The sequence below is a fragment of the Ciconia boyciana genome, chromosome 8 (assembly GCF_034638445.1).
Source record: "Ciconia boyciana chromosome 8, ASM3463844v1, whole genome shotgun sequence".
NCBI lineage: Eukaryota > Metazoa > Chordata > Aves > Ciconiiformes > Ciconiidae > Ciconia > Ciconia boyciana.
The window spans coordinates 21,345,908-21,368,048 of NC_132941.1; the positions used below are offsets into that span (position 1 = coordinate 21,345,908).

General features: G+C 35.4%; 1 protein-coding gene across 5 annotated transcripts in view; it reads right to left on the minus strand.

The window, feature by feature from the left end:
- The window catches only part of SCAPER (S-phase cyclin A associated protein in the ER), a 169,172-nt gene that overhangs the window by 118,935 nt on the left and 28,096 nt on the right, over positions 1-22,141 (minus strand). For 4 of the 5 annotated variants that reach the window (XM_072870684.1, XM_072870683.1, XM_072870686.1 and 1 more), the window contains exons 6-15: positions 18,782-18,882; positions 17,297-17,413; positions 13,727-13,887; positions 6,038-6,300; positions 5,325-5,561; positions 2,857-3,027; positions 2,286-2,361; positions 1,704-1,821; positions 1,257-1,368; positions 669-809 (exon numbers count right to left, since the gene is read on the minus strand). In XM_072870684.1, the coding sequence (XP_072726785.1) occupies positions 669-809; positions 1,257-1,368; positions 1,704-1,821; positions 2,286-2,361; positions 2,857-3,027; positions 5,325-5,561; positions 6,038-6,300; positions 13,727-13,887; positions 17,297-17,413; positions 18,782-18,882 (1,497 nt within the window). The remainder of the gene's footprint in view (positions 1-668; positions 810-1,256; positions 1,369-1,703; positions 1,822-2,285; positions 2,362-2,856; positions 3,028-5,324; positions 5,562-6,037; positions 6,301-13,726; positions 13,888-17,296; positions 17,414-18,781; positions 18,883-22,141) is intronic. The other variant, XM_072870685.1, reaches the window with a different exon arrangement.

Genomic DNA, 22,141 nt, shown 5'->3' on the forward strand with positions numbered 1-22,141 from the left:
CTGGGGTTAAACCACAACAATGGTTATCAAAGTAATATGAATAAGGTAAACCAAAAAGCATTCATCTAGTGCTTGGCTTATGAAATTATGTATTAAAGTCAGAAGAGCACTAAACAAAATACTTTTTTAGACTAACTGCCATGTCCTAACTGTAGGTTTCTATTTGTTTCCAACTGTTTAACAATGTTAAACTGTACAAAACACAGCAACAGAACTATTGTTTAAGGACACAGAATGGTGGATCTAGAATGGATGTTTAACAAAGGAGAAGAGCAATGTGCTCTCCCCACTTCTCATTCTACATGCTAGAAAGCAGAGAATGCATAATCAGATCTTCTACTCCTTCAAGGAGGACTAGTTATCACCAAAAATACTGCCATACTCTCTGTGAGGAACAAAAGCAGCAAGATGACTATCAGCTCTTTATTTCAACCCATCTTTTCTTCCAGTCCAACCCACCACGATGTCTAATAACAGCTAATTAATTTTAAATTCATATTAGAGAAAAATTGCCCATTTTAGAGATTGGCATTTCTCTGCTTCATGGTTCATACGTGTTCATATCTAACTTGCACCATCCTTCACAACCTACTCATGAGCACTCTGAAGTACAAAACATATACATGCACAACTATTAAATAGTTCCCCTTTAAAACAAAATAACTTACCTTAGCTTCCTCCTCTTGTGCTTTTTTCACAATTGCTTGTAGCTGCACCTCACGTTTAAATTCTGCATGGAGTAATTTTTCTTCCATCATCCTGCGTCTTTGATCTAATAATTCTTCTTTCCATTTACGTACATCTTTCTCCTATATATAATGAGTAAATTCATTACTAATACAGTAACTGAAAATAGGGCCTGAAATTTATCTACAGGAATAAAACATTTTGATGCCCTACACAGAGCCTGCATTAAGTTTAACCTAAAGTACACTGATTCGCTAACTGCTTCAGTTTGGTGAGTTTTAGCATTTATGTTGGATACATGCAACACATTTCGACTTTTATCATGCCTTCCCTGAATCTGAGTCAGTATAGTTTGTCAGCAACACTCTCACAGAATCTCATGATTTGAAATAATGCTTTCTTTAATATCTGTGATTCACAAGTCGTCTGTGAATACTATGTGAACTCAGACTCAGAGAAAAATTTCATTTCACTGCTAGTTTTAATCTCTAACATTTCTAAACTATGTGGGAAAAAAAAACTTTTCTGAAAGGCAGCAGACTGGCTCCTTTGTATTACAGAAAGCTTACCCTCTCCATTAATTTTTGAAGCTTCAGTGTCTTTTCTTCACGTAACTTTTCTCTCAGCTGTTGAGCCTTCATTTGTTTCTCTTCATGTTTCTTCTTGGATTCTGCTATTGTTCTTTTAATAAAAAAACAAAGCAGAGCAAAAGCAAGTGAGACAACATTAACTGACAGCATTGCGAACATTTCTATGTCATTTTCAGTAAGAGAAAACAAACAGGCCACTGGAGGGCAATTATTTCCCCTAAATGTAAATACTGTTCCTAGTCTTCAAATCTTTATTTACTGGACAATGTAGCGCAAGCCTAGTTTGTCATGAAAATAATATACTGATTTCTATAACACTTTCCACCCACAGACTTAAAGAACATAAATTTATGAACAGTTTCATGCAGCCATGAGTTTGGTTGCTTGTTTTTACTGGCTAATCAAAACAGGTAATAACTCTAAAACCTTTTGCGTGACGGTGAGGACAGTTTCTCATGCATGTGTATTCCATGTCCAGGTGGACGTGCAGGCTCTTCTTCCACTCTGTCTCCCCAAGAATTACTCTGGCGCCATGATTCACGAGCTGTAAATAAAGAAAACAAAGACTTAGATAATTTAAACACACTTTTCTGGGAGAAATGCAATTAATGAGGCTTAGTTCCTCTTGAAGTTCTCTCTCAAATGGGTTCTTTTGAGCCTAAGTAAGGTGCAAACACAGACTAAAACATCTCTAATCCCTGTGCATTTTCAATGCTTAATGATTTTATTACGCTTTTATCCAAATATTAAGATAAAACTGGACAACAAATTTTAAAATTCTAATAGAGAGATGGGGGAAGAGAGCCGAAGTACAAAAGACACACAGAGACAGTTTGAACTCACAAGTCCATCTTTCTTAAGGAAATAACATAAAAAATAACATAACTTGGAATAATATTTAGATGTTAGGGGGATCTTCTGAAACCTTGACTAGCCATGAGTAAAATGGGCATTCTTCTAAATTTTGCTGTGATTTCAATGTAAGCACAGTAATATATGAAAATTTACCTTCATAATCTGCCAGAACATCATTCCAGTCCATAGACATACCGCAGAAAGATATACTTCCGTTGCTCATACTAGCCTGAAAATTAATATGATCCAGACAGTAAAAACATAAACCTTAATGCACAAGTACACACACCTATTAAACAGTGCCAACTGAGCGATGTTCAGCAATGTTTTCAAACTGAACTAGCCATCTCAAAGACAGATGCTGTTCCTGCTGTTTCTGACAGTAGAAACGGAGACTTCTGCTTCACCTAGAGTAGCTCCTGTGTGGTAGCAATGAAAATAACAAGTCCCAGCTCTCCCAGTTTCGCACATTGAAACAGGCAGCAGGACAATGACTGCAACATCGGAGGACTTTGTACCACTCAGCAGCACTGTGCTGGGTTTAGTAAGACTAAATATACCTTAGACAGTATGGTGTAATTATTACATGACACTATTTACTTTATTTGCATGTAAAACAGGTTACATTAATGCAAAAATGAACACTAACAAATTCTCTGTTCATACTCCACTGACATCAAAGACAGTTTGAAGTTGGGTACTTTAAAACAAAATGAACACTCACAGAGAAATCACTATCATTGTCAGTTTCGATATTAATGTCATTGTTTTCCTCTGCTTCAATCTCTCTAGTTAATTGCTCTTCTTCTGCAATAGCACTAGCAATGGCTTCTTCATTTGCCTTTTCCAGGCGATCTGCTAACTCTTCTTTCTTAGCAAGGACTTCTGCCATAGACTGTAGGAAACATGAAACCAGAAAAAACACCAAAATCAGAAGCAGGCACAAAAAAGTGGTTTCCATACAGTTAATATCAATCATCGGACATTTTGTTCAACTTCTAATTACTTGTAGTTCCTTACTGCTAACTTTTGTGAAGGTAACTTAAATATAAACCCTGCTAAAACTGTTAGCAGCTATTAACTCATTTAATAGCTACATGAAACACTTATGAAATTAATTATCATTCACATCATTCCAAAACATATTACACGAACACTGTCATTAAAAGCAACAAAGACAGCTCTTCTCTAATTATTCTTTTAAATACCTAGTCTTAGGGACTAAGCAACGCATACTCTGAAACATTAATGGCATGTCCTGCTGTTATCTCCCAAAAAGGAATCATGCTCCAAAGTATTATTTAAAGATGAAAATGGATCTGCAGATGAACTGTATCTGGAAACTTTACCATAGTTAATACTACGGAATCTCGGGCTATACTTGTTTTCAGCATGAATGACAAGATAGTTTGGCAAGAATGTAAGCATGTATACACTGACTGATTGTCTTCTCCTACTCTAATGTCCAGTACTAACTGTTTCATTTCCACTCCAGCTACCAAACAGCATGCCACAATACACAAATCGGTGTTCAAAGCAATCTAATCAGGAGCAGTAAAATGCTCACAAGCGATGCAGATCGCACCAAACTGCCAGCATCCTGAACTGTTAATAACTGAGAATCTGAAACAATGTTAGTGGATGAGATGCTAGAAATCAGCTCTAAAAACAAACAGATACTTGACTTGGAAATTACCTAGCAGGAGTCCAGTTTGTAAAAGATTTTAAAGGGAAAGCAATTTACAGGAAAACTTCTGCAAATCAGAATTTTAATCTTGTTTCTGGGAAAAAAAAAAAACCCAACACAACACTCCCCAAAAAAACCAAAACTAAAAACCAAAACCAAACCTGAAAGCATAACCCAGATTTTACGTGGCATTACTGCAATTCTCCACTCAGAGAATCACAGTAAAGCAGACACACCTTGAAATCTGCAGAATTCTACAGACAAGAAAGGACATTCTTTTTGGGAAGCCACATAAAAACAGAATACTGACTTAATATTTGTTACTTAAGAATGGCATTTGTTCAAATAGCTAGTTGTACAGGAAGACTCAAGAGAACCATTCAGCTAGTCTTAAAAGGCAGAGGTCTACATTTGTTTCTAACAGAATGTTGATATTCCATGTGTTTCCAGTTTGAATAATTAGCAAAACTGGAGTAAGAATTTCATGAGAGTCTGACTTAAAATGATTGATAATGGAAGGAAATGAAAAATTATGGCAAACATATATGTAAAAAAAGTAATGAGAGCACAGATCTCTCTATTCCAAATAACACATTTATATCTTTCTAGTTTAAGGTCCAGAACTGTACTGTAATTAAATCCTATCATGAAAAGTATCTGGAAACTGCCTGGTGGAAAAGGACCTGGGTGTGTTGGGTCAATAGCCAGCTGATTATGAGCCAGCAGTGGGCCTAGGTGGCCAAGAAGGCCAACAGCATCCTGGCTTGTATCAGGAATAGTGTGGCCAGCAGGACTAGGGAAGTGATTGTCCCCCTCTACTCAGCACTGGTGAGGCTACACCTTGGATACTGCGTTCAGTTTTGGGCCCCTCACTACAAGAAGGACATTGAGGTGCTGGAGTGTGTCCAAAGAGCAATGAAGATGGTGAAGGGTCTGGAGAACAAGTCTTAGGAGGAGCGGCTGAGGGAACTGGTGTTGTTTAGCCTGGAGAAAAGGAGGCTGAGGGGAGACCTTATTGCTCTCTACCACCACCTGAAAGAAGGTTGTAGCAAGGTGGGTATCAGTCTCTTCTCTCAAGTAACAAGCAATAGGACAAGAGGAAATGGCCTCAAGTTGTGCCAGGAGAGGTTTAGACTGGATATTAGGAAAAATTTCTTCACAGAAAGGGTTGTCAAGCATTGGAACAGGCTGCTCAGGGAAGTGCTTGAGTCACTATCCCTGAAGGTATTTAAAAGACGTGTAGATGTGGTGCTTAGGGACTGGCTTAGTGGTGGACTTGGCAGTGCTAGGTTAACGGTTGAACTTGATGATGTTAAAGGTCTCTTCCAACCTAAATGGTTCTATTCTATTCCATCAGTGCAACAAGTTATTTTTTCTACAGTAAGTACCTTATAGACTTTTCTACAATTTCTTCAGCAGGCTAACAATAAACACTGTGCAACACAGAATGAGAAAATTAAGGCTTCTATTTATTATTTACTCAGAAATCATATAAGATTTCTTACCAATCTGGCAGCACTCACATTTGAAATATCTGAGGGATCCATTTCAGTTTCAGCTTTTTCTGTTTGATGCCGGTCTATACTATCAGTGACCAAGGAGGAAGCTTCATTAATCTGCAGAGTTTTTGAAGTACAGTCAGTATTTGTGAGAATTGGAGGCATCTCAGAAATTGTTTGTAAGGAATCTTCTTGCAACGGTGTGCCAATGCTCCCACTGTCTTCTGAGGCGTGTGCTGTGAACTAACAAGGGGCATTTGCAAAATTAATGAAATGTAACATACTGATTTTTCAAGTCAGTCAAAAGGATTTTTTTTACAGTCAAAAGGTTTTTAACAAAATAGCTGGCAACCTTACAGTGAGTGATGCAAATAACTCCATGTATAGATATTTTCAGTTGCTCATAACCTTGCGAAAGTTGGATCTTTCTACCTGAAATTTTCTATATATGAGATGTGCCTAATACTGAGTTTTTGGAAAACATGGGAAACGTGTCCAAAGTATTGTAAAATACATGGTTCTTGTCATGATTTTTAACTTTATATTTGTGTCAACATCTTAATGTGTTTCCATAAATGTAACTGAAATAGCCATTATTTTTAAATCCCTTTCCAATCTGGTTAATGAATAAAAGCTCTAGACAACACTACCTTTAGAAAATGCTCTAAAGAAAAAGTTGCAAGATTTAAGGTTAGGGAATGGTTCAAAATTGTACTGACCTGAGTCCTTTCAGTAAGAGGACCTTCAGACTGATGTAAAGGATCTTTCTGTACAAGCTCTGTGCTTTTGGATGCAGCACTGTCAGTGAGCGAACTCCCACGCTTATTCTCTGATGGTGGTGAAACCACACTTTCTTTGTCACCGTCACCTTTGAACTTTAGTGATTCTGCAGCTACAGGAGTTTTTGTTGCCAAAGCTGTGGATCGAGATCGAACAGGCCTTCCACGCTGAACTGTTTCCCAGCCCTCTGCATCCTTTCGATCTACATAAAAAAATAAACCACCCCATTCTAAGAAAGGGAGGCTTATAAATAGAAGTAATACAAACAACTATTTTATTACAGTATCACACAAGCTGTGTGATATAAATGTTCTCTTTAAAAATCAACACCAAAAACAATCAATGAAATATTCTTTAGCAAAGCTTTTTACTTCAAGGAGTGCTATCAGTTTCACAACATTGAACAACTCTATTCATGGGAGCAGTTCTGTCACTTCAAGAAGCTAAGCTACTCCTATGCAAAACCATGTGAAAAATGGCAACATGTACTTAAAGCTTTTCATGCCTATGTTGCTATTTCACAACATAGTAAAGCACAAGAAAGCAACCACACTCTTGTTCTTCTTTGCAGCAACAGTAACATTAGAGGCCTTTTGTGAAAGTGTGAATCTCTGCAAATACAGATGTAATTGCACATCTTAGTGTGGAAAGTATTGTCCGGAATGTGGCTTACTATTCTTCCAGAAATGTTTTCTTTACTTTTTCCATTTGTTTCATTCTGATAATAAAAATACACTAATCAGTGTCAGCTTTTGGAAAATTTCTTTTCCTGGATTCCAGGAAATAGCAAAATATTGCTACAGTGGGACTACAAATTGAAGGAGAAAATAGAAGAGTAGTTTACTTCAATTTACTTTGATGACTAAATAGCTGTTAAATAGAACTTGCGACATTTCTGATATCTAATCTTCGTACATAACTGAAAAGCCTTCAAAGTTACATTTGTCTGCCTAAAGTATCAGGTCTTAAGTGTGACCAGACTTCTAGAATATCAAGGTGAACCCCCTTCTCCATATATAACATTTTTGTGGCCAGCAATTAATACCAGCACATAATTTCCCATACATCTTGAAATTACTGTAAGTGATTATTTTGAGATCTGATGGTACAACTCACAAGTGTGAAAGATAAGTTCACACGTGCCTATTTGCTGAACAAAAGTTCTTGCAAAAAACTCAAGAACTAACTATGCACGATATTTTCCAATATACTTTTGGCATAAACTATTTTTAGGATCATTCACATAAAAGGAAGAAAAGAGTGTGGGAGATTATTTTTATCTGGAGGAGTACAGAATGAAAAAAGCAACACTAAATTGCCTGCTTTAGAGAGGGAAAAAAATCTAGAATAGAATAGAACTTGTATAAGAAAATTAATTCTCTGGGTATTTCTAAAGCTTTTACTAACAAAGATGGTCCTGTAGCTCAGGCATAAAGATCAGAGCTCAAACATTAACATTTAACATAAATATGAATAGGAATAAATATGAGTCTACCTGGTTGTCAAAAAATGTAATTTGAAACACCCAAGGGTGCTGAGAAAACTGAATGATTTGTACATTATGATGAAGTGCACATTACCAACTTAAAGACTGGCTTAAAACTTGCAGTTCTAGAGATCTGATTTTTAAAAGCAAAATATAAAGTGGCTTAAGGAATATATTATACACGTGTTATGCTCTCTAAAAATACCACCTGCTTTCCGTAGGAACACATGATGGTTAGGTTTCAAAAAATGAACCATCTTTATGGACTGCCAATAACATCTATATGCAGGTCAACACACCCACAGGCAGATAAGAGAACAAAATACTTTTTCTTCCTTTCAGAACATGTGTGTTTATTTTAAAGCAATTTACAGTACATAAAAAGGACCTGTCTTGACATTAATTTTCATAGTCAAAAATCACCGAGTCTTTTTAAATTTCCCTCCAGGGCACGTGTTTCTGGCAACCCTAAAACAAGTACAAAAATTCTGATATCAACACTTTCACGAGAAGAGCTATACTACAAGGCACTGCAGTAGCACAGTCATAGGACTGTCAATAAAAATGAAAGTTATTTTAGGTAAAAGATAAAACTTTTGTGCCTACTGGACTAAACTACCTTTAGGTGGACTTGAACTGATGTTCAACATCAGCACTAACCAGTAAACTGGAAATTAGCCTAAACCAGAACTAATGGCACTTTTGTACTTTGCTGCTCTTGGTATCTAGCATTTTACAAACATTAAGTGCTCATTTAACTACGGGATTCTTTTAACAGCTCAGGACGAAACACAGCAGCCTAGACCAATGGCTGATATAAATCATGTGTTACCAGTGAAGTTAACAGGACTGTACTGAAATTTATCTTGGCTTATGCAATAGCTGTTTTTACATGACTATATAATTATGCATAAACCTTAACAATAGTGATAATGATAGATGTAAAAAGATAATTCAATTTGATATTTTACTGTTGAAACTGTTTTACTCTAGAAAATTTGCTGTATATTTTAAAGTAAACAAAATTCCAAAACTTTGTGTAAATGACTGTAGCTGATCTCTTCAGATTACTGGCGGTAACCAGAGACAGCATACTTCTGCAAAAAGCCTTTCTATGTTCATTCCCCCTATGTGCACTTGCACACGCTTCAGTATGCACCACTGATTAGAGAGGGGAACGGCAGTCAAAAAGATACGGATTATATTTTTTGCTTTACCACAGACTTTCTATTTGACCCCTGTAATCGACTTCGGCTTTATTTTCATTTCTTCATCTTTATATGGAAAAAATATTATTAGCTACAGGACCAAGTTATCTAAACATGTTATTACCCTCTCAGAGACAATCTGATCCCCAACAATACTCCAGGGAATAGGGTTTTAATTCCACAAGAATCACAAACAGATTTACTGCAGAAAGCTCCAGGCACACAGCCTGTGTAGAATATGGCCCTGCATCATGTGGGACAAGTACTGCTTAGGCCCCTTGTATATCACAGCTGTTCCTACCCCACTGACTTCTGTAATTGGTAGAACCACAAAGATTTTGCTCTATATAGTTTATGATAAAATTTGGCCAAGAAATTTCCCTGGCAAGTAATATACAGACAACAAAGAGACTGTTCAGAAGACTGCTGAAATTAACCAAAAACCCTCCATTGCTTCACTGCAGCAGACTTTTGGATTGCAATTCCTTTTGCTTGTCATTTGTGAAACAAGATTGCTGCAAGATTTCACTTCTATTTGTCCTGAAAATTGAAGTCAGCTCTTACATAAGGCATATTTTCTACATTAAAAAAAATCAGGAGACACCCTTTAGTAGTATCTACTACCTAATGATAGTTTTACTAACATCTTGATAATAAGAGATATTAATCATATATATCTTAATAATAATTGTACTAATATCTTCTAATATCTTTTACTAGTATCTTTACTAATATCTACTGAAGTGACTTCTACAAAAAAAAAAATTCTTGCTTGCCTTGCTTAGTTGATTCCTGGTTTCATAGCATATTTCATAGTACTCTAAAATGATAGAATTAATCAGAATAAAATTATTCAGAGCATGGCAAAGCCATAATCACACTTACTACAATAAGAACGAATCTTTTAGTAAAAGCCATACATGTTCAATTTTAAATGTGTATTTGTTCACTGTCAGATTCATAGTTATTACTCAAGACTCATCCAGTTATTTTAACAGCACAGAAATACACGTTTTGTGTTTGAAAGAATATTGTTTGGTGAATTCTTTAAATATAAAACAGTTTTTAATGCAAGCACGCATTCAGACTGTTGAAATATTTGGAATCAGTTTAACAGTTTTATGTCATCTGACAACTAGCACAAGAATTTACTTTTTCATTTTAATTAACTTATCAGTTTAGTATTCAGCCATTTCCAGGCATGTTTTTAACAAAAAGTTTGCAAAGCTAATACATTTATTGACATGAGATCACATAGCTCCTAATCTGAAGCAAAGTTAAAACTCAGCAGGGCATCACCTTTCCTCCCTTCCTTCATTTTTTTCCCCTAAGTCTGGAATTCTTTTCATATAGCCCAGTAGCCATCTCCACATGCTCAGTATCACATGCTGGGTTTGATTACTCCCAGAGTTTTGTTAATGAATAATTCATTTGACTACCTTGATCATTCTCTAGTTTCATTTGAACTTCCCTGTCCCTGCTTGCTCTTGTATTACATGGAAGTGACAAGCCATCTGTTATCTTGAGGCCCTCATAGCCACCAGGGCCTTACTTTTTCGAAGTTACTCCATCTGGAAGAACTGGCCAAGCAGCCTTACTGGCAACATCAATAAAATAAATCCAGGCAAGTATGTGCAAAACTCTTAGGAGTTCTACCTCAGGAGATGCGTGTTCCTTCTTAAAAATTTACTTGCAAGTAATATACTACCAAAGCCTATTTGACCTTCCCCACTCATTACTAAACTTCAGCTCAAATTTTTTTTTAAATATAAAGTAGTATTACTTTATCTGAGAGGCACTTTGGGAAACTATGATTACTTGAGAATCTGGAAGCAAATCTAGAAACATGAACTCAGCCGAAACACAGTTACAGGGCAAACGACATGAAAATGAGAACAATAAAATAAATAAGAAACCCAAAGAAAATGTAGTGGTGCAAGGAGTAGTAAATTTACAAACCATAACAAGAGATGGTGAGTTAACAGGCAAGACTTGAATTAGAGATGTTAACTGTCAGACTGCTTTTAATGATAACTTAGAATACAGGGAAAGGGAGATAAAAAAAGAAAACGAATGTAAAATTTCCAACAGAAATTGTGCTTAAGAATTTCACAACCCAGTCAGGAATAAACTGTCCTTTGCTGTCTGTGATGACATTCCTGTAGTTTCTTCTCAATACGCAGAAGTTATGCATGCTTCCACAAGATCAGGTGCCAGCACGTCTGAGCCCAAACCAGGACAGTTACTTTAGACGGCTGTATGTTCTGCGAAGTGAAGTCTTAGCTATATTACAAAGAACATCTATTCACAACTATGGATATGAGCAATTAATACAGGAAAGATCATCATAATAATAATTAATAAAACTAGATTTTCAAGTGTGGCAACAGAAAAAAATTCACTATTCTGAGAAGTTTACATGTTCTTGGACTACCCTTTCTCCTAAGTTATGTACAAACAATAAACAAGTATTCTAATTGTAAGCACCTACTTGCAGTCTTAATACACACACTAAACTTGTATCACCTATCTCACCTCTTATCACAAGCACCTGGGAATTAATTTCATGCTAGGCTACTGCCTCTGTGTACTACTGTTACTAAACCAATATTTTATCTTGCCATAAACTGGTCAGACAGTAAGACTAGACTACGTTTCATATTGTAGAAAACACTCAAGCATAAAAGACAAATTATTATTTTTTTAAATTCATGAAAATATTGAGGATAACAGTGAGTTTAATGAGGGAAATGAGATAAGATGATCTAACCTCATTTAATTACTCATCCAGAAAAAAAATAATTTAAAGAAATATCTGGAAAAATGTTTTCTCTCTCCCTAAGGACTTATTTAGTTAAATTTGGAAATTCCATCAACCATGAAACAGATACAGTATCATACAACTCATCCACATCACAAAACCATTCTGAGACCTCATGATAATGCTGTTTGAAATCACTGGAGAAAAAAGTGTTTCAGGGAAATCTTGTCACTGTAAGCCCCAGCTGGGCTTTAGGGTGGGCAAGAGAGCATTACAGAGTGGCAGGAGGAATCCTCCCTCCCAGAAGGCCTGAATCCAGTACCTAACAGCTGTGAGTACATTAGCTGGTGGACAGGCAGAGCAGATGATACACAAGCCTCATATCTGCTTCAATAACGCACGTGAAGAGCCTTTGTGACTCCCTTTGTGTAAACTCCACAGATCCTCTTGTGCTCCAATCAGCGAGGTTAATTTAATTTTATCAAACTGATTCTAGCCTACATACAAAGAATAACATGCTCCTAAAGAGAACCTGATTTGTTAAAAACATTACAATTCAGCGATGAGAAAATCATTGGCATTTTCCAACGTTGCATGTCAGAGATAAGAGATGCTTAAGAATAAACAATGCCTCTAGAAGGAATGACTGTTATTTCTTAAAATGAAATGTTTCAAGTCTGAATTGTATAGTATATTTGATTTTGAAAATTACTGAACACTTATAGGCCAGTACTACAGGACCTAAGTGGTTTCGCTCTTTTTGGAGCTCATCAGCTGCAGGTAACGGCCAATAAAACACAGCACACCACTGACTCTTCAGCCCTTTAAATGCCTAAAACTAACATAAGGATAAGGTCTTTTGTTTTCCTTTAAGCTTCTTAAAAATGTTACCCATATGGAAGTGCAGATCAGTTTTATTCCCTGTATAGCTAATAAAATTCTCCATATGCACAAGAACCCGTAATAAAGGTATTTTAACAACAGCTTGGAGTCTGTCACTTTAATATGAGCAATAGTCAACAGAAAAAGATTTCATTTTGAATAGCTTCAACTACTGGCAAAAATTAAAAGTGGAATTATACCTTCAGTCACAGTGTTGAAAACTCAGCCAAACTACTACTGTTCTCTAACCAGCTCACTGCAACTATGTACAGCAAGATATTCCCTCATGCAAACAGCATCAATCAATTCCCATTCAAACAACTGTTCTTGGAGTATGGTTTTGATTGTTCTTTTCTAAGCATAAGAATCCGCATGCTACTGAACTCACTTACATTAAATTGCAAGACACTTGTACAAGGTTCCATAATATACCACAAGTCTCCAAACCACTATACATGACTTCTACTACTACTAGGCTGAACGCACAACTATCTATAATTAATACATGCCCTTCCAGTATTTTTTCTTTAAAAAAAAACAACTTATGAAAATTTCTTTTTATTGTCTTTCAGAATATCCATTTCTACATCCTGCCTGCTGATTTTGCACAAGGTCATCTGGGACCACACATGAAAAAATAAATGGAAAAAAATGCATCTCCAAAGACAATCTCAGGGTTCCACTGTGTGCAAAGAAACTAACTTTATAAACCCAAAGGTAAAGTTTTTTATGTCTACAACTAAACAAATCCCTTCTAGAACAAAAGACCCTACATCAAGCATTCTCCAAGGACAATCTTTAGAGAAACAATTCATAACCAAATGTGGTAACTCTTGTCTTCAAAGAAAAAAACATAAATTGTTACTTCAGCACAGTTCTAACAACACTGTCTCCCTGAGCACATAAAACTATCTTGAGCTCTTTTACAGATTCCTGGACATGTATTATTCTTTACATTGTTAAATCATTCCAAATTCCAGTCAGTTAGATTGTCAGTTTGTGACCAAAGACCTTTCATTTCTCGGGGTGTTATGTACTGGTATTTTAACAGATCAAATTCTAGTTACTGGAAATACAGTGGAATGTTACCTACACATGAAAACACAACTTTGTCTCAAACTTAACTATTACAATGTAAGGCTGCATTAATGTTTTACCTCGACGCTTAATTTAAACATTGTATTTTGCAAAGTTAGACTTAAGTTTGGTTTGAAAATAGGTCATCACACTCTGAACTAACTTGATACCACACAGTTTGTGAAAATAACTTAAGCTACTTAAAGAGACTTGCCATTTTTCCGCGATGACTTCTGTGCTGGAGGTGGCAGACAGGTTTGTGGTGTTGCTAGCTCAGGACTGGCAGCTTTAGTTCCATGATTGGCTTTTACCTTATCAGCCCAACTTACACCAGAAGGAGCCAGGCGTGTTGCAGAAATTGTCACTGCAGGGTTCCTAAATGAAAGTCATGGTTCTTTTTAGTGTCTAATCAAATAACAAAAACTGGAACCTACTATAAAACAAGAAAAGTTTATTATAGTAACTCTTCACACAGCCTGTCTCCTTTTCCCTTTCCACAGTTTTAAAAAATGAAATTCGTAGTTCTTGCGTTCTTGAACGTTAAAGTCTCAGTAGATTTCTCATCCGCAAAATCCCTATAAATTCAACTCATGAAAAAAGTAAATCTACCCACAGAAACAAGGATGCAGCAATACATCAGCAGGTGGGGTGTCTGGGGTTTATTTTTTTAATGTTGGCTTTTTTTCCCCCTATTAGGTAACTACCTCGATATCCTATTATATATTCCCAGTCACAGTAATGTCAGAAGAAGATAGAAAATAGTGGTGCACCTGGAGAAAAATCTCCAAGTGCAACTCCTTATATTTAGTAGTCAATGAAACTAAATTAACAAGAAGCTAAATTCTCAGATTAAAATTTTTAAAATGTCTAATGACTGAAGAAACATGCAACACTCCTGTGATGGACAAACAGGTCCCACAGGAAACATTCTCTGATATCAAATTTTAAAATCATAGAAATAAACATACGGTGAGTATTTACAGCAAATATAACAGCTCTTCTATTGCATCTTCCTCAGTCCAGCTGAATTTAATCAATGGACTGTATAGAATGGGCTGCAACCATTACTAATATGAGGAGTCTAACAAAGCATATGGGCAGGAGGTCCAAAAAAGTGCAGGTTTAATTGTAAATGTAGATCACACAAAACCATAATGTACTTTGTTCCAAGGTTAAGTAAATAAAGGAATAGATCTATTTGCTATTACCTACTCAGCAAAAATAAATTGTAAATCTGGAAGGCCATTCTATTAACTTTCAGAACGGTCCAAATAACACTGACCACCCAAACTTTGAATTTCTAGATGGACAGAACTGCAGTGTTTTTTTTATTATTTTGTTTTGCTTTTTGTAAAAAGTTGCCATTTTCTGCACAAGGCTTAGAACAAAAACCTATATACTTTTATTTAAGTGAATGCAAGCCAAATTTTTTAATTGGAAAATGGTAATATTCAAGAAGCACATGTTCAAGAAGTGACCAATTCTCTTCTGTAACAAGAGTAATTTTATCTGCAATCATACAACTGATTTCTCTTCCAAGCTTTACAACACTGACTAAAACAGTCCAACAAATCCAGCTGCCTCATTAGCTAAAGCAAATCACGGATGAAGAAATGGAGATCTTGCAAGTTTCAAAAAAATGTGTAGAAAACCACTACATAACTAGACTGTTCACTTATTTTAAGCCCAGTGAGATGTCAATTTGTCATTATTTCCTATTTTTATCAAGTCAGTCATCAAAAAAACCCTATCAGGAATAATTCCATGAATTATAAAACGTGGCTGCTTGGTTGGTTTGCTTCTAATAATCCCCACTGATCCTATGGGGATGCAATACCATTTCATGTAAGGAAACCAGGAAAAGAGGCCAAGCCCCATACCCTGTCTCTGATAGTTCCATACAGCCGAGCAAAGAGACTATCAGAACCGTGCAGTACAGAACGACTTTAGCATACTCTCCAGGTTGCAGCCATTTATACTGAAAGTTTTTGTAATTTATTAAACACATCTTTGTGTTTAATAACGAAAGATGGACTTTAATTCTAGCGATACTAATTTCTGAAGTCATTTATGCTTTTGGCATCTAAACCATTGCATAATAACAAATTCTACATACTAAGTCATACTTCTGCCATTTTAAGCTTGGTGTTTGATCATTTCAATTAGTATTCCCAATTCCTTTTCATGAAAAATAATGAACAAAACTTTTCTACTTATCTTCTCTGTAAGTGATTTTATTTATCATATCCTTCTTGTTATCTCTTCTCCAAATTCTTTTCTTTTTGCATTGATACTGTTGAATACTTCTGATTGTTCCTGTTTCCAGTTTCTGTACTTTTCCTACTTTCTCTACATTGCTTTTGGGAAGAGAGGAAGATGACCAAAGGTACGAGTCATTCACTATGAATTTCTACAGTGGTACAACACCACCTTCTCTTCTGTCCTCTCTCCCTTTCCCAGTAATTCCTAGCATTCTGTCAAAAATTTCCATAGTACCAAGTATGTCTAAACCCTTATTTTCTACCCTATTTTCTCAAACACACAAAATATTGTAGTTGTCTGGTGTTGCCTTGCTTTGAGACACACAAGCAGACTAAGACAGAAGAGAAAGTTTGCAAGTGTGAAGGATAGAAAATTCATCTTGTTATTAGCTCCTTTAACACACACAGTTGCTAATCATCTCCCTATGATGGTGAATAAAACAGCTCCAGCAACAATAGCAACGTGTAGTTACATACAAAAAAAAAAAGGCTTAGCTGAAAGACATCATTATGCCGAGCTGTTGTTTGTGTTCTAATAAAAATAAATGAGCATTGATTTACGCCAGATTCAAATTTTTAATTTGACTACTTGTGCATATTTTCTCCCCATCATCATGCATTTAAGCAGACACCTCTCAAATGTTGTCAGGTAGGTATCAACACATATATCTACAAAGAGACTAGCACTGTTGGAGCAATTTTTCCAAACACACTTAGTAGCATTTTTGTAGAAATATTTGATATTCAAAATTTAAGAGCTCACAGGTACTGACCAAATATTCTAACATTACATCTCTGCTGAGGACATTGTAACCATTTATGAAACAGTATAGCATGTGCTTTAGATCCCAACAAACCTAAATGAACTAAAAAAATCACACCCTGAGAAAGATTTAAGTTGGACACATACGTGCTCTCCAGAACTGAAAAAGCACCAGACAGTGCTGCTCTGAACTGGTGTTTATGCACATTTTTGTTGTACTGCTTTCAAACAGCCATTTTCATTTTAACAAGTAAAAGATGCTTTACTGTAGTATACAATATTCTCTGTATTTAAACTGGTATCAGTTTTGCTATTCATCAGAATCATAATAACCTTACTTTACATTCACTCTTTTTGACCTATATTTACTTTTGCACACTCAGCTGGCCATTCACATTGCATACATTGGCAATTTTAAAATGCCAATTACAGATATTTTGACCTTTGTTTTGTAGTCAGAAGAGAGTACTAAACATGTAACATGAAATACACTAATTGTATTTTATCTTCAGGTCTTTGGAATGACCAGTAACTAAATATATAATGAAGTAAGTAAAAAATTAAGTGCCCAATAGGATTTTCTTTTGCACACTATGCGCTTTTCTTTCATGAATGCAAATAATTGCATATATGACTTAATAAACAGCAAAACAATATATTGATTACTCTAGAAAAATAGCGTGTTCATGAACTCTGCTTCAAATGAATCCTTTTTTTAAGATTAATTCCTATTTAACAAACTTATGATGTGGTTTCATACCCAAAATTTAAACTTCTTCGAGCATTTGATGTCACACTAATTCTATCTGTTGATGGACTTGGAATCACATGGCGTCCTGGAGACATTTTCTTGACTTCCCAGGCTAATGAAGTAGGTCTGAAAATTCAGGAAAGAAAAATTTAAAAATAAAATTTGCAATAACTATTCCTCTATCACCTTGAAGGAAAAACAGCACCAACAAATGCTATAAAGTATTAATGAATACTGCTGAATTTAATCACACATCTTAGCAATTGTTTCTACACCAACTCCAAAATGTATTAGCCAGACCCATATCAAAAATAATGCATACTCTCAAGTCTACAATGCTTATTTTAAATGTCAGTGTGGGACCAAACATCAAACCAACCAGTTAAAAGGAAAGGACAAGGGGTAGGACTGGAAATATCCTCTAGTTCTAGTGATAATAACAATGCACATAAAAGGCCACAACCATTTAAGGTACCCTATGCTTTCCTATCCTGTGTAACAGAGCATTCAATACAGTTTAAATGCTGCTTTGGTTAATATAGGTATCAAATATCTCCAGTACATAAAAAACTTCAGAACTAACCAAATACATCACCATCCACTCCTTCTATTATACTACTCACATACCAAACTTTATCAGCAATAACATTTACTGGTAAATGTGTTACTTGCAAAGATAATCAAATAGGTCGATTTAAGTTAACTGCCACTAACATAAAATGTTCTCATCCAAAACAGACACGGTTTGAGGCAGAAGCCAGGGTAGCAGTTTCATTATGCATCTCATTGAAGTTGATGCTATTTTCTTTTTTATTTTTAACTCTTGCTCCTGAAGCTATCTGATTACATGAAAATTACAACTGGCAATTAAGAACAAAATCAAACTTGCAGAACACAGTGCTGGTGAAGACAGATTCAGAAAAGCACTTACATAAATTATTTTTTAACTGGTTCCAGTACTACTAGCAGGATTAACAACCTATAATCGACTAATAAAACCACTCTGTCACATTTGGTCTACTTTTTGTCTCTACCTAGACAGATAAGCAATTGAACTCACTACGTAACAAAGGAAAACAGAAGAACTAGAGTGTATCACTCCACACATACTACAGGTCTCCCATCATCTACAGGCACAAATTACACCAGCAAAACCTTACTTCTCATTTACCTCTCAAAACTAAAACTTAGGCACCAAGGCACAAATTCAACACTAGGCACAAATTGTAATGATGTAATCAGTTTTACCTTTCTGATACTATATTTCCAAATCCTTTACCATTTCCAGCACAACTGTTCACTGATAACACTACCAGGGAGGATAAAATCCCCTCTATGTCCTCACACCAATTCTGTCCAAAAGGAAAATTTCCTTCCTGATGCTCCAGAGCAAGTATTAAAATGGGTTCTATTTGCTGAATCTCTGCTACAAAAGGAAGTTTACTATGAGACATAGTATTTGGATGTAGATTAAAAAAAAATAAATGTAGTTACCTGCTTTGAGCATCAGCTTTTTCTAGCTTCTCCTGTAGCTGTATCCAGTCAATTAATGCTTTGAAGTCCCTTACATAGTTATCAAGCATCATGAGGACTTCCTGAAAAGCAATCATTACATCAACCTTTGTATTTAAAAAACACCCCCCCCGCCCCAATAAAGGAACTGAAAAGAAAGTAGGAAATTTACTAGTCTGTGGTGTTCTCATAAAAAATAAAACCAAGAAAAATCTTGAAAACAAAAAAGCCCAGACAGTTAAGATTTTTATGTGAACAAACATTAAAACATTTATCCTATCAAAAAATGTGCACATTTTCTAAGATCTCGGCAAGCACCAATGTCTAAGGAGAAAACAGCAAAATTTGGCAAGAAATTAATTCCTAACATACATAAGTATTGTTTCAGGATTTTTTGGTCAGAGTTGTTATCTTTTAAAATATGCTGGACATACTTCATCAAATAAGCAAAACCGTCTGTAAAAGCTGATAGACCTGTGGGAGACTAAAAACGTCACAATTAATCTGTTTGTGAAGTAAAAATACACAAAGCTACACAAAGGCAACTGCATCAGACAGAGGAAATTCCTTCTGGAGAATCCTTGGATCCCTGCATTAAAAAAAAATAGTTCTCACACCTCTTAGGTTCAGCAAACCATATCCTGTTCCTACAGACTTTCAAGTGTGCAGAACTTTCAAATGATGCCTGCTTGTACATGTCCAGATTAATGTCAGACATTTGATTGTCATGTGAGATTATCAGCACTATTGTGCTAATAAAGCAGTTTTTAATCAAAGAGACTCCCATGGTGATATTTTGAGAGGCAAGAAAGACTGCAGCATTACACTTGGTTTATAAAATCATCATGTTTGACAAACTTAATGAGAAATAAACAACATAAGCTGCAAGATGCAAAGTTTACATTCTCTCCTCTGATTAGGACACCTTAACAAGTGAAAAAAAGTCACTAATTCCACATTCTTGTCTATGGAGTAATTACATGTCCCGAACTTACAACTCCAATGCCCAGATTATACTTCTTGACCATTACAAACCAATTCATTTTTTACTATTTTAAAAATTACTTTTGAACTATATGGAGTCACCAAAGAATTTACGCATTTTAATGTGAATTAGTCACTGAAAGCTGTACTCATGAACATATCTTATGGCTTTAAAAGATTTACACATTATCATAAATTAACACAACTGGGAGGGATCTTAAGAGCAATCTAGTCCATCCCATAATTCCTGAGTAGGATTAAACGTACACTGTCAGAAATTACAGGGGCGTGCTGGAGTTCTATTCAAAATATTGCAAAATCTTGATTAAGAAGTTAGAATCTTGTAAATTATGTGTTGGTCTCTAACAAACAAAAGTAACTGTTATGAAAAGACATATAAAATTAGCATGACTTCATCAGGAAGAAATTCATAGATAAAGTGCCAGTGGCTAAACAGTAGGGAACCAAAAGACTTGTTTCTGATAAAAAGATCCTTAACTTTCAGAAATCATTAACTGTATCTACTGATTTCCAGTTTGGTCAAATGTACAAGTGTAGTAACTATAGTAAAGTCAGATCACATACAGAAACAATAAAAAATTAAAAGGTAAATTGGGATCCTGCAGTCTTTACTCAGACAATACTGCCATTTTTTCACAGCAAAGCAGAGCAAAAGACCATATGATTAATTCTTCCTTGAGCAAACTATAGTTATCTACTGTCACGGGTAGAGAAAGGAGCAATTCTTTACCATGCAGGAAGCTAGGAAATCACTTATATTCCACATACAAACTCAAAAATCGTTTACTGAATGTGACAAAAAGCACAGACCACCACAGCCAACAGGCATAAGGCACCTTCTCAGCAGAGCTGATTATCACCCAACAAAGCGTACTAATGCATTTCTAAAGGAGATAGTTCAATATCACGTCAATCAGAAATAGAAGCTTTCTTAACTACTCTTTCAAAGACAAGAAAAATGTATACTGTACTCTATGATGACAACATGCTGAAAATAATAAAAATCCATAAATGATGCCTGAATTCTATGAAAACTTACATCAGCTTCAAATGCAGAGTTTAAAAGGTAGACATAATTTTATGGTATAAGGAAAAATACAAATGCCAAAGTGTTGCTGTTTTGCAAATTCTTTACTATGTCAAAATCATTCCCACTGGTATTAGGGGAAATTTTCTGCTCAAAGCAAGTAATTATTACTTAGAAATATTCTGGGAACAATTACAAATGAAAACGTATTGATTACTAAGTGTATAACTACAAATTTTAACAGTAAAACTTTTAACACTGAAAACAGTAAAAACACTCTGCTACAGTACAGCTAACTGATGTACATTTTTGTAACATCACATCCCATTAATTTTTAAATTGTTCTTTTAATAGTAAAAGGACCTCTAACGTATGCAAAATACTTTTCCATATAAAATTATATGGATTATTATTCATTTTGTTTAACACAAATGCAAGTTTGAAATTCAGCTTCAGTTTTCACATAGGTATCCTTTTAACTAGTACATATGACAGATCTAGAGCATATGCTGGTTGTTATATGGGAAGAGTCACAAGAAAGTCAAACACAAGGGAAATCAAACAGAATACCAGTGCTAATGTAGAAGTTGCTCTTTGTTTTGAAATACTCCACAAAATCCTAACAAAAATCTTTCTTACAAGGCAGTTGGTTTACAGCACCAAAATAATTCATAAGTAAAGTCTGCTACAAGAAATGAACAAGTCAAGTATTTTAGCCAGTTCTTTTTTCAGCTTCACTAATAAAATTTCAGCTTTCTAATTCAATTCACATCCATTTAGGTTAGCCCATACTAAGTTGTGCTGACTGTTACTAACAATAAGAGCATAGAAAGCAAAATTTAATTCTGAATCATTTACTTTTCAAGCCTGCCACTGAGATATTCCTCAAAAAAAAAAAAAAAGGAATCAATCTGAATATGAGCTATATTTCTGAAGTTACTTGGCATAGGAAAAAAATACAATAAATGGCTTAACCTATTTTAAGGAATGTTTAGCTACACATTATCAGAAATGATCAGAGCAGAACCATGCAGCTGTAACCCGAGTCATGTTTTACGAACAAGGGAATACAAACAAGACAAGCAGCTGGAGCGGCCCCATATTCACTGATGCACATCTTTCTCCCTAAAGCTATGAGGGCCATTTTGTCAAGCAGGATGAAGCAGAACAAAAGTGGCTCTGAAAGCGCCGTTACAGGCATCCAGATAACTACATATAGATGTACAGCTAAAATTACCAATTAGTTTACCAATTGGCTGCAACGGATTCGATTGGTTCGTAATTAATTCTAGTTACTGGCGCATACAGCA